The sequence below is a fragment of the Neurospora tetraspora genome, assembly GCF_033439725.1.
Source record: "Neurospora tetraspora strain CBS 560.94 chromosome Unknown B0H65scaffold_1, whole genome shotgun sequence".
Taxonomy (NCBI): domain Eukaryota; kingdom Fungi; phylum Ascomycota; class Sordariomycetes; order Sordariales; family Sordariaceae; genus Neurospora; species Neurospora tetraspora.
Genome location: NW_026944383.1, coordinates 3,082,975 through 3,101,487, shown reverse-complemented (window position 1 = coordinate 3,101,487; position 18,513 = coordinate 3,082,975). Strand labels below are relative to the sequence as shown.

Genomic DNA, 18,513 nt, shown 5'->3' with positions numbered 1-18,513 from the left:
ACCACTTATACCCGTGTATCGGTACCTTGTCGTGACTCAAATACACGGTATTAGTCTGTGCGCACCTTGCTTTTCAACGACTTGAAGCCTGGGATCGACTTCACGGTAAACAAAGAACCAGCTATCAGTTGCCGTTAAGATTTGGCCGAGCTCCCCCGCTGTCAACAATCAAATCAATCCAGGACTGAAGCCTATAAGAGAAGCACTGGTGCCTAAGTCCACCAACATCAACCACCGATCCCGACGTCCTTGAACTTTTACGCTCCATGTTATCGCGGCTCCATCCTCTCTATAAAACTTTAACTTCGCAACTCTTATCATAGCTTCCCCTACGGGCTCACTCATGGTAGTTACCTAAACCATGTCGGGACGTCAACCACCAGGGCAGCCGCCCAATGTCTCGAGTTCTTGGCGCATGGTCGAGGGAGGCGAGAATGACAGTTTCGACACCTCATTAATGCCCGACGATTATGATGGCAACGATATGATCCTATCCAGCCAAAGCGACCACTCACATGTAGACGGGAGCCAGCCCTTCAGTCTGGACGGATCTCAGCCATTCAGTATAGGAGGATCACAGGACGAGAGTCTCGAAAGTTTCCTACACAGAGCCGAAGACGATGACCAGGTCATCATGAGAACTCCCTTCCGGCCTTCAATACCACAATCTGTCCGGCACGCGTCTCGCGAAAACATGAGACACCGGATCCAACCAACACCGCAGGAGTTTTACATGCCCATGGTCGATGTCGATAACAGACTTGTCGACAGCAGACGATCCAGTACACGGTCATCCATGACAATACGACAGTTTCCGCCCTCGTTGCCTGGTCTTCGCCAACGCCAGGCATACCGTCCCGGCCGCCAGACGTTAACAGGCTCCCGCGAGGCTTCTCACTCATCGGGTGAAGATACCGAAGTCAATGCGGATAATGAGGAGAGGGTCGAAGAAATGAAGAGGTCTAGGACACCAAAACGACAACAGGCGCCGCAAATAAAGGGATTTTTTGACCGGTTCTTCGACTCAGTACCGGATGCCGTTTTCAACACTTTGTCTTGGGCTTTGGGAGTCGTGGGGCTTGCGTTCAGATATGCGCAAAAGCCTATCGCCATCCTAGTATCCGTATACCTCATCTTCGGCCTCCTTTCAATGGTCCAGAACATGGCAACGCTATCCCTCTATACGGCCTTATCACCGGTCTGTCGTGTACCAGGCGCGAGGTGGCTCAATCTGCCATTTTGCCTTGACACCTCTACAAAAACGAACACCCACATCCAGTTCGACCCTGTAATAGAGATACAGGATCGCTTCGAGGGAGTTCTAGAAAAAGCGGCTGAGAGTGCTTCGCTGCCTTTGGAGATGAAGCGCTCCGAATTAGCCATCCGCGACTTGCGCACCATGGTCCGATACAGCCAGCTTCACGGTAAAGAACAACTGATCCTTGAATTCGACGGGTACATCGACGTCGCAAGCTCGGCAACTTGGGATCTTCAAAGATTCAACACCCGCGTCGGCTCGACTATTGATTCTATAATCAGCGTCAACCGATGGACATCTCGATACATCGATGAACTATCAGATGACGTGGAACACCGTGGCATCATAGGCGAGTGGTGGGACTGGGTATTCTCCCCCTTTCAGCCATCCACCTACACGGAGCGCAAGCTTCTCGACCAGTACATCGACCACACGATCCGCGTCTCGGACAAGATTGCCAACCTGATAAGGGAAGCGCAAGCTGTGCTGGTCACGCTGCAGAGGGCAGAAGACCACCTCGAAGTCATATACGATTTCGTGACTAGGACTCAGGAACACATACAGGCGAAGAAGGAGGAGGTCTTTTGGGAGTTGTGGACCTACATCGGCATCAAATCCGGCAACCGCAAGAGCTACAACAACCAGCTGGCCCTACTTAGGAAGGTCGAGGACCAGCGCTCGGAAGCCGTGAAGCAGGTTAGCGAACTCATTGTCGAGCTTCAGAACATTCAGGCCAGTCTCAACGGGCTAAGAGACCGGGTTGGAGAGGCGGAGGTGGCAAGGGATGCTGGGCTTGATATACCGCTCTATGTGCATGTCGAGACCATCGATAGGGGAGTTGAGAGGCTGGAATCGGCGAGAAACAAGATAAGAGATGTTGAGAATGAGCGCGTGCGAGAGGCGTTGGCTAGGGGTAAAGAGGAGTTGCCGGAGTTGGAGGCAAAGGCGTACAATAGACGTCTTCCTGGTCTTGGTTGGTAGATGATGCTGAGATTGCAGATGGCAAGTTACATAGGTTTGAGGCAGGGAAATAGTGTTCTTAGAAGCGTTGTACATGTACTTTCCTAGTTTTCGGAGGTAGTTTAGGAGTCCGAGGAGTTTGGAGTTTAAATAAGCATTCGTTTGCTGTACAGAATATGATTTTTGGAGACCGAAAATCCAAGCAGAATATTTGTATACGCAATATCTTAGATCCGTCATGTTACTCGTGGTACATTTGGTGTTTTTCTGTCAAGTGTAAGTGTGGCTACCCCTATCATCGTTGCCGGGGCCTTTGGAGTTGTAAACAACCAAAAGACTACTGAGCTGTTACTACCTAACAATATCCGCCTTATCAGTACAAGTGTGCGGGGTACAGCAATCTATGGGACAACATCCTACCGCAGTCGGCGTCTTTTACCGCGGTCGCATCTAGAACATTGGAAGCGGACTGATAAGCAGGTGGTACAGAGCTACGGGGGTCAAAACTAGCAGTTCTCGAGATGTTAGTGTCATCATGTCAGAGAGCAATGTTTCTCTCGTTTTCTTGATCTCTTTCCTTGTCAATCTTGCATCGAAACTCTCGTCAACATCAACAGGAGGCAGAACCTCACTGTGACAGGAACAAGATGCATCTCATTCCCAAAGAGGTTAGTGGTTGCTTGTTGTGCCCCCGTTGATCCTCCACCTCTTGCGGTTTACAAGACCAAGACACCTCCGGTCACGGTTCACACAACGAAAGAGTCACGGACGTTGGCATCGTGTGTATACCTTTATAACTGTGTGACTAGGCTGGACAGTAAAAGGGGTGTGACAACTCCATGAGAGGGATTCATCCCGGCAAGTCAGGGCAGCGTAACTAACCTCTTGACAACATCATGTTTCCTTTCACCTTAACAGCTCGATAAGCTCGCCATCTCTCAGCTAGGATTCCTAGCTCAAAGACGTCTAGCAAGAGGTGTAAAACTGAACCATTCCGAGGCCACCGTAAGTTTTCTCCTTTTGTCTTTTCCCTCACTCGCCTCACTCACTAACACACCCACTCATCCACCCAGGCGCTCATCGCCAACAACCTCCAAGAGCTCATCCGCGATGGCAACCACACCGTCGCCGACCTCATGGCCCTGGGCGCCACCATGCTCGGCCGGCGCCACGTCCTGCCCGAAGTGACCTCGACGCTGCACGAGATCCAAGTCGAAGGCACTTTCCCCTCGGGCACCTACCTCGTGACCGTGCACAACCCCATCAGCTCCGACGACGGCGACCTCGCCCGCGCCTTGTACGGCAGCTTCCTGCCGATCCCGCCCAACGACGACTCCGTCTTCCCCTTGCCCCCGGCCGCGGCCTACGAAGCCAGCAAGCAGCCCGGCGCCGTGGTCTGCGTCAAGGAGGCCAAGGTCAAGCTCAACGAGGGCCGGAAACGCATCCGTCTTCGTGTGACCAGCAAGGGAGACCGGCCGATCCAGGTCGGCAGCCACTACCACTTCATCGAGACGAACCCGCAGCTGGAGTTCGACCGGGCGCGGGCGTACGGGTATCGGCTGGACATTCCCGCCGGCACGTCGGTGCGGTTCGAGCCCGGCGACACCAAGACGGTCACGCTGGTGGAGATTGGCGGCAACAAGGTCATCAGGGGCGGCAACAACCTGGCCTCGGGCAAGCTGGACCTGGCGAGGGCGGAGGAGATCATTGCCAAGTTGCAGGCGGCCGGTTTTGCGCACACCCCGGAGGAGCCGGTGGGCGATGCGGCGTTTATTAGTGAGCCGTTTACTATGGATCGGAGGGCGTACGCCGTCATGTTTGGTCCGACGGTGGGTGATATGGTGAGGCTGGGCAGCACGGATTTGTGGATCAAGGTTGAGAAGGATTACACCGTTTACGGGGACGAGTGCAAGTTTGGCGGCGGCAAGACGCTGCGCGAGGGCATGGGGCAGGCGACGGGCAGGTCGGATGAGGAGACGCTGGATATGGTGGTGACGAACGCGCTGGTGGTGGACTGGACGGGCATCTACAAGGCGGATATCGGTGTCAAGGCTGGTGTCATTGTGGGCATCGGCAAGGCTGGTAATCCTGATGTGATGGATGGTGTCACGCCGGGCATGATCGTGGGAAGCTGCACGGATGTGGTGGCCGGTGAAGGCAAGATCATTACCGCGGGAGGTATTGATACGCATATTCACTTTATCTGCCCTCAACAGGCGGCTGAGGCTTTGGCTGCTGGCATCACCACGTTCCTTGGTGGTGGAACCGGTCCAAGGTAAGCCTTTCCCTTCTTCTGACCTCTCTCACCCATCCTCAACATATCAAGTCCAAGAAACTAACTCCCCCCTCCTCCGCAGCGCCGGCACAAACGCCACCACCTGCACCCCCGGCGCCCACTACATGCGCCAAATGCTTCAAGCCTGTGACTCCCTCCCCCTCAACATCGGCATAACCGGCAAAGGCAACGACAGCTCCCCCTCCGCCTTACGGGAACAAATCCTCGCCGGCGCCTGCGGCCTCAAGCTGCACGAAGACTGGGGCACCACCCCCGCCGCCATCGACTCCTGCCTGACCGTCTGCGACGAGCTCGACGTGCAATGCCTGATTCACACCGACACTCTAAACGAGTCCGGCTTCGTCGAATCGACCATCGCCGCCTTCGCCGGCCGCACCATCCACACGTACCACACCGAAGGAGCGGGAGGCGGGCACGCACCGGACATCATCAGCGTCGTCGAGCACCCCAACGTCCTCCCCTCGTCTACCAACCCCACCAGGCCGTACACCCGCAACACGCTAGACGAGCATCTCGACATGCTGATGGTGTGCCACCACCTCTCCAAAAACATTCCCGAGGACGTGGCCTTTGCCGAGTCGCGCATCCGCGCTGAGACCATCGCCGCCGAGGACGTGCTGCATGATCTCGGAGCAATCAGCATGATGAGCAGCGACAGCCAGGCCATGGGCCGTTGCGGCGAAGTCATCTTGCGGACTTGGAACACGGCTCATAAGAACAAGTTGCAACGCGGCCCCCTTCCGGAGGACCAAGACACAGGAGCAGATAACTACCGCGTGAAGCGGTACATCTCCAAATACACCATCAACCCGGCCCTCGCACAGGGAATGTCCCATTTGATCGGGAACATCGAAATCGGCAAGCTGGCCGACCTAGTCGTCTGGGACCCAGCTTGGTTCGGCACCAAGCCGTCCCTCGTGATCAAGTCCGGACTGATAGCGAGCGCGATGATGGGCGACCCCAATGCCTCGATCCCGACCGTGCAGCCGGTTATTGCGCGGCCGATGTTTGCGCCGATGGTTGCGAAGACCAAGGTGCTGTTTGTTTCGCAGGCGAGCTTGGATAGTGGTGCGATTGAAGGGTATGGATTGAAGAGTAGAGTGGAGGCTGTTAGGGGGTGTAGAAGTGTGGGCAAGAGGGATATGAAGTTTAATGAGAGGATGCCGAAGATGAAGGTTGATCCGGAGAGGTATACGGTTGAGGCGGATGGGGAGGTGTGTACGGCGGAGCCGAGTAGCGAGTTGCCGTTGACGCAGAGTTGGTTTGTTTACTGATGAAAGGGGGAAGGGGGTGAGGGGGTGAGGGGACTAAAGGGGCAGTTTGTTTTTGCAAAGGCGAGAAGTAGGAGGTAGATATACGGGCTATGCTATACTCAGCTAAAGAGATTTGCTTTGTTTTTGTGTGGTTCTACTCACATGTCACTGGCAGTTGTTAACTCCAAACCGTGATGACTTTCACCTACTACGTGTGGTATCGCTGCCGTTGTGAAAGAATGATTTCTGTGACTAACACCAACATCTCGGTATACATAACATCACATGATCAAGCACCGTTGACTCAAGTTCAGTATAGATCGTGTTAATAAATCTTCGCAGCGGGACAAAAACAACACCTTCCGATCCTCCATGAACCGATGAGTGACCTCTTTGCTTCGCCTGTACCCACAGCATCAAAAGACCAAAACACTATTCGAACTGTGAATTCATTCATCCACCGGGCCCACACATGCTATGTAGAGCTAACCGTCATAAGTACAACATGCGAGACAGCCTCATTCATCCTTCAGCCGATGATTTCGCAAAAAGAGTAGACTCCGTTTATCCTTAACCCCCTATTTTCCGTTTCGAGCTTGTTTTCGTAGATGGAGAACCCCCAATTCCTCTTTAGCCGTTCATTGAATCATACAGGACAAGTAAAGTGAACCAAAGACCGCCACTTTAACAGAGAGAAAATAACCATGACGCTGACCCGCGCTAGTTGACATGGACACGCACTCCCCTTTCCTTTGACAGAGGGAGGGAGGGTATCGTACAACGGAAATGTAAAATAAAAAGGAAACAACCCGGATGTTTCGCCACGAGGTATCATGAAAGAAACCGGCAAGGGACAACGTGAGGTGGATTAAGAGCGCGCCTAGGCCTTAGTCTTCTTGCGCCCCGACTTCTTAGGTTCCTCCACCTCAGCCGCCTTGACGTTCCGCTTGCGCTTCTTGTTCTCCGGGCTGGCGGGGGCGACCACGGGCTTAGCGGGCTCGGCCTCCTCAGCGGGAGTGGCAGTCTTGCGCCTGCGGGTGTCCTTCTTCTTGATGGGAGTCTTGGAAACGGGGACCGGTTGCTGCTGCTGCTGCTGCTGTTGCTCCTCCTCCTCTTCAGAAACATCGGGCACAACGTTCTGCTGCAACTGCTGAGCAATGGCGTCCTGGTCGGTAGGGACCTCCTCGACCTGAGCAGCAGTGGGCATCTCGATATTATACTCATCAGCATACTTGAGGGCCTCGTCATCGGTCATGTTCTTGGCGTTGGCGTTGCCATGCTTGTAGGAGTGCACACGGGCGTTGTAGAGGCGCAGGTTGTACTGGTAGGCGTTGTTCCAGCCCTGCTTCTCGGCAGCACCCATGACGGACCAGCGGCGCTGGCCCTCCTCCTGAACGGCGCCCTTGGGGGCCTCCTCACCCAAATCATTGGCAATGATGGGGCGGGCAGTCTGCATGTAGAGGAAGTAAGGGGTCAGGGGGCGCTTGGGAGCGTTGGGGTCGTGGGTACGCTTCTTGCGCTCCTTCTTCTCCTCGACGATGGGCTGGGGAGCAACCATGAAGCCAGGGAGCATGCCGGTCAAGGAAGTCTGGAGGTGCTCGAGATCACCGCCATTCTCGAGGGTGGTGCCCTCTCCGAGGAGAAGGTTGGTCTGACGCAAGTAGTCTTGGCTAAAGCTCTTAATCAAATCCTGGATGGTGGAGAGACGTTGGTAGACCTTGAGAGGAGTTAGCGAGTCATGTTTCAAGCGTAATACATATTCTATTTTGCATCTTCTCGCAGAAAACTTGGCAGCTTTTGGGGCATGGCGTGTGGTTGATCGCGTCCGTCTCTCTTAACGTGTAGTGTAGTTTGACCCCTACGACGCGATAGGACGTGACCAAGCCACGAAGGAGTTGTGTCTATGTGGAATATCCATTGCGCACCATGCAACAGACATCTCGGCTCCGAATCCGGGATTCTGGTGGTGGGATGGGGAGGGGAACGGGAATGGGGGTGCCGTGGTTGCGAGGAGCTGGTACGGGATGTTGAAAGGTGCAAGGCTTACCGAATCGCGGACACGGATGAAATTGTCGACATCAATGACCCTCGCAGGGCCAGGCGCAGCGATGACTGGCTTAACGATCTCGGCGACCTTGTTCTTGGGGGGGCGCGGCATGATGGCGGTTGGTCGATTGATAGTTGGTACTGGTAGTGATGCTTGTGGGCTCTGGGGACGGTGTTGTGGTGGCGGTAGTGATGGTGTAGGGGAGCAGTTAGGGCTCAGGTGGAAGCTTGGGTGCGGGTGCGGGTTTTAATGGAAACAGAAAGCTCGGACGGTTCCTGCTGAGTGGGTGCCTGTCGTATCAGGGCGCAACTGCTGAAAGGCAAAGGTTGGCGGTGGGTGGAATCCGGGGGTCGGGGTGGTGTGCGGTGGTCTGCTTGCTGTGTGCTTGGGGTACTTGGGGGATGAGGACGCCGGAAATGAACGGAGAGAAGGGGAGGAAAAAATTCGCGGCGAATTTTGGGGGATGCGGGGGGATACCGAAATTTGTAGCTGCAGCGTGGGCTCCCAGCACTCAGCACTGATTTCCCCCCAAGACTGGGCGGGCCAGAAAATTTGTGCACTGAGATGCAGCCTGATTTGGGCGCCCCCAATGGAAATGGGGCAAGATCAGAGACCCCTCCCCGCAATGCCCACTGGGTCTCCGTCTTCCGCGGGCGGACAGCTGGAGTGTCCCGGCAGGCGATAGCGACACCTCTCCCCTTCACCCAGCCTGCAACGGGAGGCCAGGCAAGCAAGCCTGGAGGCTGGAGCAACGGGAGCAGACACCTCAACATGGGAGACAAGGGGTCAGAAGAACAACGATTGCAAGGCGTTCTGATCAGGTCCTGGATGGGCTGACGGGCAACACTATCACACACCGCAGAGAAGACTTGTAACGCTCGTAATGGAGATCATTCTTACACCCAAATCACCGAGTGAGTGGGAACATGAAGGTTGAGATTGGATGACTGTGAACTTTTAGTACATCTGGTTTCCATCTTGGAGGATGAGTTGCAAGTGCAGCAAAGACGCATTGAAACCAGGATCTCTCCATCCTCGCACTTGCGTTCCCCAAGCATTTCTACCAGGACTCGCCCAGTTCTCTTCTACTCCGTTCTCGCAGCACAATACAACCAATGTCAAATACATCCCGTCTGCTCACCTCCAGTGTGAGGTACCTAACAGATGCCTCGTACAGAGTGGCCTGGTGCAACCAGGAGGGCAAACCTCTGGGTTGCTACAGCATTGACACTGATACAACTCACACCTTGACCTCTCTCCTCACAGGCTGACGGTCTTGAGTTGAGGTGGTCTTCACCTTCGCCGAGTCTGTGTTCGTCCAGTCTCTGATGTACTTGAACTGATAGAGGTACCTTCGAGGTGGCATCCACTTTCTTCACCCAAGTGCCATAGAGGTACACAGATCATTTGTCACTTTTACCTTGGGTTCTCTCTTACCGTGAAAGCCCAGGGAATCACTAAACTTGACCTCTGCTAAGACTTGAAAACATGATATAAAGCGTGGGTGTCATTCTGTGTTAACAGCCAGGCTGATGATGTTAACAAGTCTGAAGAAAGTTGACATGCCTTTGGGGCTGTTGGTCCTGAAAGACACCGCTGTGTTGCAGAGGTACTGGACTGGTCTGGATGCTGAAACCTCTGACGACGCGTCTCTGTCGAGGTTGAGGCCTGTCGCTCAGTGTTTGGCAGCAGGCCTTCGTTGTTGCACGCGAGCATGCATTTGCCGTCCAATAGCGCGCCTTCTCCTCAGCGCCTTGAGACACGACAGTGTGTTGTTACCACGCCCAGAACTGAAGTAGCAAGGGTGCGCGAGAAGAGGGGCACTGCCTGAATTTTCACCGGTATCCGGTTTGCTGTGGAGTCCCGTCAATAATCCCGTCATTGGCATTGGCGCTGGGGAGCACCTCCTCAGTGATCTCAGTGATTGGGAGTGATTGACGATGTCCACCTCGCTCACTCCCGCCATCACTGCACCTGCTCTTCAGGTACTCAGTTCGCCCCAACATCCCGTCCAGTTGCAATGTTCAGGACTTTGGTAAAGCCACTAAAAGAGAATGACTACCATTGTTCAAGATGATCGTGATATTAGAGCGCTGTTAGGTATGCAGTTAACAGCATTCATAATGCACAGAACTTGGAAACTTCCTCTTAAAGACCTTGAAAGCCCGAATTGCACTTGCTGTAGAACCACCAAACCTTCCTCTTTGCTCTGGCATCAAGCACACACCCACGCTCATATCGTCAGGGCGTGGGATGGAGCTTGGAAAAGGCTCGAGACTTTTGACTCCTCAAAAGCAGCCTTTCCAGACTGACTTGTAAACAGTCAAGACAGTGTCGTATTGTGGAATTCAGTGACGATATCGGGGACTGCCAATGCTCTCTCCTCTTTCATCACAGAATTAGTGGCCGATCCCTAGCAGGTTAGCAGAACCTCCTCAAGGAATATGTCTCAGCCTTACAATCTTCAGTTGTGGTGTCGCACCGCCGACTCATTTGCTTGTTTCGTGTAGTGGTTTCTGTCATAGAATGCTTTTATGTGAGCAAGAAGACATACAGAACTCCAAGTATGGGCCCCCAAGACGAACACACGCTATCAACTCACCAGATACATTCACTGGTGTCCATCTTCTGATGTGCCATCACTACAAAATATCCTTCGTTGTAAGCAGTCGTAAGCAGCGGCTTGCTGGCAACCCAAGGACGCCGTGGTGGTCGATGGCATGTGTCCTTACCTCATGAGTTCCTAAAAGGTATTGCCCACTCCCAGCACTATCTTTCATTTCATGGCCATCACAAGAAGCTTTGAGGGCGCCAGGTTGTTACGCAAAGCCCTACTAGCGAATGAAACCGCCAGGACGCTTCACTAACCTTTCTATCTTGACGCCGGAAGACGCTGTCTCGAGGCTGTATCAGCGGTCCTGGAAGATGATGTCTGTAACCTTCATCAGCCAGAGAGTTGAGATGTTCCATTCGTACTGAGTAGTAGCTGACGCTACTTCGCATTGTCTCTTCCCGTGATGTGACAAACGGACCGCCTCACAGCATTACCCGAGCCTTTAGCTTTCCGCCACGGCCCGCGATGATATCAGATGTCCAAGCTCTAGAGTGGCTCAGCCTGGATAGCACGGTGTCATCATCAAACTTGGGATCATTCGAAAATACACTGAACTTACGGCAGAAGCTCAACCATAACCTTTATCTTCAGATATCATGGTAGATATAAAACGGCCGATCACCAATGCTCATGTATCACTCACATCCTCTTGCATGGACGGACAGCTGCCAGCCTGGATTTCTCCGCACTTTGGAATGTCGACATTGGAGTTGAGCGTCAACTGTACAGGTGACAAGGGGCCCGTTGTTAACGACCTTGAAGTCCCGGCAGGCGCCGCGCAAAACAATCGCTTGAGTGGATGCCAGCGCTAGCGGCTCGGGTTGTCAGTTGGTCGGTTTGGCGGTTGCCGGTTGGGAGGTGACTGCAGCCCATCGAACAAATGGTCGGCTACGGTGAAAGACTCTGGTTGGACGGGACTCACGATGTTGACGGAGGAGAACGGCAGAACGGGGTTCGGGGATGTTCCCCCTTCCACTCTCCGGCGTCGAGCCACTCACGGCGGAGAACTGGATTGGTGCAGCGGAAACCCCTCCATGGTCTGCGCCTCGTGTCCAGTCTCTCCGCCCATGTTCCAACACCCCGAAAAGGGCCCCTCTCTGTGCCCCGCTGTGATGGAAGCTGGAAACAAACTCTTGGCGCAGCGCTTCCTCCAACCCTGGGATTGCTGGTCGACGGTGGGAACGGTGTGAACGACCGACGGAACTCAATGAGAAGCCAGAGAGCCAGAGGAGCGGCCCTTCTGACGTGATGTTGTTTTACAAGCGCCGTCACGGCGTTTGTTGGTACCCCGAGCAGTCGGGACAATGAAGATGACGACGAGAATACGGCATGAATGATGAACATACCTAGCGGGAACGCCGTCAGCTTTCTACGGTCCTCGTCCGTCTCACAATCGTACCGGGCTGGCTAGCCACTTTGATGGAAATGGGTTGGAAGTTGGTACGGCAAGAAAGGCAGTTGGCTGACTCTCCTCACATGTGCCGACGAACCCCCACCCGCGTCCAGTATCAGCAAGAATCAGCATCAGGCGGTTTCAGCTCCTTGACATTGGAGCAGTTGATACCTGAACTTTTATGGCTGCCTCCGGCCTTCACCTTTCTGTCAAAAGCAAACACAATCTAACTCTGACATCCCATCTTCTCTCCATGAAAAGTGTTCACCTCATCTCCTTCATCTGAATACCACCGGCGGGGTAACTAGGAAACCTGTCCAGTACCGACGACAGATACAAAGCTGGTATGTAAAATGCAAATCCCCATCTTTCACGTACAGGTGGTACGCTTTCGAATTAAGGGTCGAGCTAGGGAGAGGGGCGCTCCCCGGTTTCCACTCCGTCCAGTCCCGTTCACTTGCTAACTTCAGCTAACATGACGACGCCGACAGACCCTGAATTTTCCCTTTTCCCTGCTTTTCGATCTAAAACCAAAAGACAATCGTATAGTCAGTAAAGGCACTTATCGACCATACGAAGCCGTCAAGATGGCGACCTTCAAACCTTACCCGTTCGTTCTCGGGTTCCTCGTTATCTACCTGTTCGCCAGCCCCGCCTTGGCCTTTGGCGCCGGTAACATTGCTGGAATCTCCAAGGTCGAGGGCCAAAACTGTACGTTTTGAACCATCCAGGTGCTTGTACAGCTACGAGTAGTGGTGCTAATCAAAGAGATGGGAAACAGGGCGCCACGGTGATATCGAAGATGCCCTCCTCAAGATCGTCATGGCCCGCGCCATGGGCGGCAAGACTTTCGACAAGCTCTCCGTTTCCCGCGTCTACTTTGGCAACTGGCTCCGCGACTACTCCCAAGCCATCGATGTCGGCACCGTCAAGGCTGTTTCCGCCGAAGCCATCCGTCTCCTTCTCTGCATTCTCGGTTTCTTGACCTTCGGCTATGGTAGCCGCGAGTTCGAAGTCACCGCCGACCGCCTGGGCTGCTATCGCCCCGAGGATCATATCGACAACCCCAAGAACTATGCCGACAACGTGGACGCCCGCGACTACGATCGCCGCCTTCGCGGCCCCGTCGATGAGGGAACTGAGCTGGCCATTGACCCCGAGACCGGCATGAAGAACTACATTGCCAACGAGAACATTGGCATCATGTCCTCTGCCGAGCATGTTCGCAAGCTCTTCTCCAAGTGCATTCGCCTGGGTCGCTCGTACAAGGAGACCAATGACAAGACCGAGCTCTATGAAGCCCTGCGCCTTATGGGTACTGGATTGCATTGCCTGGAGGGTAAGAAGACAATTACGGCACCCTTTCACGACGAGTGTGACATTGGCTAATATCTTGCAGATTACCTCGCTCACAGTAACTACACCGAGCTCGCTCTGATCGAGATGGGCGAGCGCGATGTGTTCCCTCACGTCGGCCGCGACACTAAGCTGCGCATCCGGGGTGCTCGCCACTCCGTCTACCCCGTTGTCACTGGTACTTTCGGCGGTGTTGATTTCTTGCACTCCGTCACCGGTGAACTGTCCGACAAGATGACCCAGAGCGAAATCGAGGATCTCGAGGGAACCCTGAAGGCCGGCCGCAACGGCGACACCAGCCTTCTTCGCGACCTGTTGGACAAGATCCCCGATGGCTTGATCGGCGGCGACAAGAAGAACAAGCTCGACGAGATCCAGGAGAATGCCGCCAACTCGCAGCTTGAGAACATGAGCGTGTCCCCCAGAGAGCCTGAGGAGTTCACTGTTTACGTCCAGCAGGTCTACCACCAGGTTATGCCTGTCATGGAGTTCCACGACGATCTCCTCCAGACCATCTCGAAGGCTATTGAGAAGATCCCTATCCTCCCCAAGATCATTGAGCAGCTTGAGGAGCAGCTCTCTCTTTTCGTTTTCCAGATCATTGCTCCGGTCGTCATTCCTCTTATTGACCAGATCAAGAACGAGCTTGCCACCGGCTCCACCGAGATCATCAACAGCAGCAAGAACGAGCAATTCGTTGTTTTCGATGATGACAGATCCACCGACCCTACCCATTCCATGTTGGCCAAGGACCATTTCTCCAACGTGAGTTTTCAACGCTTTTTCGTCGCCTCTTAATTGATCCATGGCTAACTTTAGGTTAGATCCTTAACGAGGTCGCCGGTCGCACCGCCTCCAAGGTGGTCAGCTGGGTTGTTCCTCAGTTGATGGACGCCTGGGACGATGATGGCGCTGATGTCGACCGCCTCCTGAACAGAATCATCTACGGCGTTCTCCACCACCCCGCCCAGCGTGACATGGGCGAGGACGGTGCCGAGGAGGGTCGCCAGCTGATGTTCTCCTCCATCGAGGAGTGGTGGAACGACCTGGGCGAGGACGCTCGCGAAGAGTACCGCCAGAAGCTCAGCCGCGATGGCGTTATGAACGGTGAGAACCACAAGGAAGGCGTCCAGGACTGCGGCCACGGCTGCGGCAAGCCCCTGGGCATGCACAAGAACTTCAAGAACGAGGCGCCCGAGACCATGGAGGACCGGATCGCCGCCGCCGCCGCCGACCGGATCGTGGGCGGCGTCAAGCAGGGCTTCTCGGACTTCCTCAGCGGCCAGGCCAGCAACAACCAGGGCAATCTCTTCGGCGCGGTCGCCGGCGGCATCCTAGGCGGTGGTTTCAATAACGAGGCAACCAGCGCTTATCGTTCCGGCGGCTACGAGCCCGACGGCGGATATTCCGAGACCACGACCGAGTACGGACACGACGGCAGCCGCTACGGCCAAGCCGAGTACACCGAGACGCGGTACGACGACGGTAGCGAGCGCCAGGAGTATCGTCGCTATGAGCAGGACGACAACGGCCGCGATGGCTACGGCTACGAGGACCGTCGATACCGCCGGGATGATGGCGAGGAGTACCGCGAGGAGCGCAGGTACCGTCGTGATGATGAAGAGGAGTACGGCGGCGGCGGCGGCGGATACTCCCGTCGTCAGGAGGACGAGGATCTCGCCTACCCCGATCCGGAGCGTCCCTCGAGCCCCAGTCTCTTGGACCGGATTGCCCAAAGGGCCAAGGATGCGTTTGAGGAGAGAAGGAGGGAGTACGAGAGCGGAGAGCGTGAGCGTCGTTGGCCATTCTAGGGGAAGTAGGCCTACGTACGTCTACGTATCAGCAGTACAGGCGAGATTTGACTTATGATGATAAATGACTTGAGAGAGTTGGAGATATTTCACACCTGAGGAAGGATCAGCGAGGATGAGCTATGATGCTGGCGATGCGAAGCTATTGGAGTTGCGAAGAACTTATGAATACCAATTTGAGATTCCCCTTGTAGTTGATTCGTATCGTTTTCGGTTGAAGTGCTACTCTTGCGTGAAGTGATTGCTATTTTGGAACTCTCTCAATTTATCCTTCCACTGGAAAGCCACTTATCATGTTTTAGTGGTATTCAGGTGTCAACGTTCTCTCGTATCAACGATATATTCATCGCGAAAGTGTTGGGGGGTAACAAATAAATGCACAAGCGAATGGGGGAGCCTGTGTGTTCTGAAATTAATTTGTTTTGTTTCTCGTCTTTTTCTGTCTGGCTACCTAATGGCTTGTCGGTCAGTCCGTAGTCTAGTCCGTTATTCTCCCCATTAAGACAAGGAAAGAAGGGGTCATGGTTACGACATGAGGCGGATGAATGTCAGAGTGACTTGGCGGATGGGGAGGGGGGGAGGGGGGAACGGCCTGGGCTTTGTTTACTTTCCCCCTTTTGGAGAGACCTCAAGCGGGTATGTATTGTCAACTTACAACACTTACTTAAGTGGCCGATCAAGACAAACACAAGCCAGATTGGGTAGTAACATGCTTGTGGGAGCAATGTGGTAGCTAATAGAGGTTTCCTGTGATCATTTGTTTCATGGAATGGGTCGTAGAATTAACACAGTGAATTGTCTTTCGTAAACCATTTGTATCCCGATTTAGGCTCTTCACTCCAGTCACAATGCATTACACCCATGGAAGGATACTAAATTTTGTCATGTCCCGGTTAATAAGCTTGCTAGTAATGTATATTGGATTCATAGGACGTTCTTTTTGACAGTATGGAAGGCGTTCTCCAAATCGTGAGTGCTTCATAAACCCATTTTACAGCTAGTAAGCTATATGATAATTTCGTTACAATCGTTAACAGCATCAGTAAGTTATCAAACCAAGCAAACACGTCGCTACCGGTAGACGACTATACCTGTTCCAACGCTCACCTTCATCCCAGATCTCAACCAAGTTCAAGCATCTCCCTTTTCTGCGAATGCATCCACCTCACCAACTCACTCGTGCTCCGATTCCCATAAACCATATCCGCCTCATCCGGTCCCGGTTCCTCCACCACATACACGCCCACCTTCGAAAACGTTGCCCCATAGCCTTCATACCTCAGCAGCAAGCCCACCGTGTAAAGCTGATATGTATCGTCATCCAATCTCGGATCACCCCCTTTACTCAACATGGCATCCAAGCCCGCGTCAATGCCGTCCAGCTCGTCGGGTACTCCGCTGTAGACTTCTAGGCAGAAGTACTGGTGCTCTCTGTTGTTGAGAGGAGGGGGAGAGTCGAGGATAGCTGTCGCAATGGGACGGTCGTGGTCGACGAAGGGGTGGTCCTTCGCAGCAATGAGTAAGGCGCACCGCTGCTGAGCGGCGGGTTACTCGCGCTAGCGCCAGAGGAGCGAGCGGTCTTCTTCTGTGGGGTCCTTCTCGTCGCTTTCGAAGTCGCTGAATTTGATGGCTTCCTCGCCCACTTCCCAGAGTTGCACGGGAGCCAGAGGGCAGTTGGTGTTGTGTTGCTCGACTGCGGCACCGACCACCCTGTCGTCTAGTTGCCAGAGTAGCTGGCGCTACAGGTGTTCTTGCCATAGTCCGGCGAGATAATGCCCGGTGTCTCTGGCTGATGAGTATGCGGCTGCCATGGCTGATACACCCAGGAGCCGGCTGTCCACTTTCTGCATCTCGGGAACTCGGGATTCGATGGACGAGTGTCTGCCCATGAAGGCTGCGACTAACCCGAGCCATTCCTCGAGCCAGTTGTTGGAATGTGAAGGTATGCATAACCGCTCTGTTAGCTCACTTCCGTCTACGAGCTCTTTGAAATGGGTACCGTCATTTCTCGTCCCTCGCAAGTAAGCGGCGTTCGCCCGGACACCATCCGCACCGGTTGTTTCCTGGCAAACCCATCTGAGCCCGAACGTCCCGAATATCAAAAGTCTCTTGGCGAGCAAGTGTTCTTGCAGCGTATAGCTGATCTCGTGTAATGGTTCCAGCTTGTTGATCTGTGGCTGGGCAATGACTGTTCCTGTCCCCCCGTCCGGACAGCGGTACGGTAGCCTTGACAAACGCAAAGAAATTCAGGGCAGCGTATGACACTCCTTGTGACGGCTGAACCAGCTGAATCCCCGCAGTATTGGGAAGGGTGATGCGTACCAGCCGCGTGGGATAGAAGTTAAAGGATTGCTGTGATTGTTGTGGAGGTTGGACAGCCATGTACTTGGGTGCATGACAGGCTGTGTGACGCTCTTTGCAATGAGACAACCATTGATACGCTTTCTGGAGGACGGATGGGTCTCTGAGATCCCGGAATGTCGGTTCGCGTGATCTCACCCAGTTACCACTGTGATCGTCTTGGGACCAAACGTTAGACTATTTCTAACGACCACATGTTTGAGTGTAGCTAGGACTCACTGGCAGATGCGAGAATATCAAAGTCGTATCCGGTGTGAGAAGGCGAATATATGAAGTTGTGTGGACAAATGGATATAAGTGACTGTCGGGGTGTCTTGGGGTACCGAGGGTGTTTACCGGCCGAGAAGGTCGACGGAACGGCAACTAGCCAGGCGAACCGGGTTGCCGGAGACCATACACGCTATGCAACTTCATGGTGGTGCGGTGATGGAGTTGATGCTCAAAAGAAGATCACCGGGTAACACCAGAGAGATGGGCAGGTATGGCCTGGTAGATCGGTGTTGTATCTATGCCGGCACCTTCCGTCCCTTCAGGTCATTATTCTGAGAGTGAAATTTCAAGAAGGGCAAGAACGATGGTGAAAGGCTTGGAAGCCGCTCAAGAGGGCGGCGACCCTTGAATAAGGCAAGTACAGTGGTTGGCTTAGGGAAGGTCTAGATGATGCGATCTTGCCTGCCTACCTAGCCACTCATCCCTTTGAAGTTGAGGCAGTTGGCAGTCATGCTTTCTGTTTGTGTTGATATTTCTCTGTTGATGCATTTTTTAGACGGAAGCTGGAGATCCTTCATGGTAACCCAAACGAGTGACGATCGATGTCTTCCTATTGTCGGTTGATGTCAATGATGTTGAGTTGGTTGAATGTTCCACTCCAGGTGCTTCTCGATCCCATCCACATGTTCTATACATTGCATAGGTAGAGGTAGAGGTAAGTATAGTACCCGCAGCTACACAATAGAATGGGCGAGACCCCGTGCTGTTGAAGTTGTAACTGAACTGTCAGGGCAGATTTGCATTTGCCAGGCATAACATCACCCACTTTCCTCACAAGGCTCCATTTTAGGGACACAAGGGTCGAACAAGGATCGGGCGCCTGCTGCGGACCAACCAGAACCCCTCACAGCAGACCCCAGCAAAGCCTAGCAAAAGCCTAGCAAAATCCTAGCG

At 53.8% G+C, this 18,513-nt stretch overlaps 5 protein-coding genes across 5 annotated transcripts; 3 read left to right on the top strand and 2 right to left on the bottom strand.

The window, feature by feature from the left end:
* Window positions 1-20: 20 nt before the first annotated feature.
* B0H65DRAFT_27263 (uncharacterized protein) lies at window positions 21-2,347 on the top strand. Its single transcript, XM_062822761.1, has one exon. The coding sequence runs from the start codon at window positions 362-364 to the stop codon at window positions 2,237-2,239; it is 1,878 nt and encodes a 625-aa protein (XP_062686237.1). The 5' UTR covers window positions 21-361; the 3' UTR covers window positions 2,240-2,347.
* A 321-nt stretch (window positions 2,348-2,668) lies between these two features.
* Window positions 2,669-5,813, top strand: B0H65DRAFT_449941 (putative urease). Its single transcript, XM_062825981.1, has 4 exons — window positions 2,669-2,886; window positions 3,137-3,223; window positions 3,292-4,493; window positions 4,576-5,813. The coding sequence occupies exons 1-4, from the start codon at window positions 2,866-2,868 to the stop codon at window positions 5,786-5,788; spliced, it is 2,523 nt and encodes an 840-aa protein (XP_062686236.1). The 5' UTR covers window positions 2,669-2,865; the 3' UTR covers window positions 5,789-5,813.
* A 602-nt stretch (window positions 5,814-6,415) lies between these two features.
* On the bottom strand, window positions 6,416-8,151 carry B0H65DRAFT_27239 (uncharacterized protein). The gene is made up of 2 exons (XM_062822759.1): window positions 7,815-8,151; window positions 6,416-7,484 (listed from the first exon to the last, which is right to left on the bottom strand). Exons 1-2 carry the CDS (start codon window positions 7,923-7,925, stop codon window positions 6,648-6,650), a joined length of 948 nt encoding a protein of 315 aa, XP_062686235.1. The 5' UTR covers window positions 7,926-8,151; the 3' UTR covers window positions 6,416-6,647.
* On the bottom strand, window positions 7,809-8,693 carry B0H65DRAFT_27249 (uncharacterized protein). Its single transcript, XM_062822760.1, has one exon. It carries the CDS (start codon window positions 8,585-8,587, stop codon window positions 8,030-8,032), a length of 558 nt encoding a protein of 185 aa, XP_062686234.1. The 5' UTR covers window positions 8,588-8,693; the 3' UTR covers window positions 7,809-8,029.
* A 3,715-nt stretch (window positions 8,694-12,408) lies between these two features.
* On the top strand, window positions 12,409-14,988 carry B0H65DRAFT_544147 (heterokaryon incompatibility protein Het-C-domain-containing protein; the record flags this gene model as incomplete). Its single annotated transcript, XM_062829270.1, has 4 exons — window positions 12,409-12,532; window positions 12,603-13,160; window positions 13,221-13,942; window positions 14,002-14,988. 4 exons carry the CDS (start codon window positions 12,409-12,411, stop codon window positions 14,986-14,988), a joined length of 2,391 nt encoding a protein of 796 aa, XP_062686233.1.
* Window positions 14,989-18,513: the final 3,525 nt, after the last annotated feature.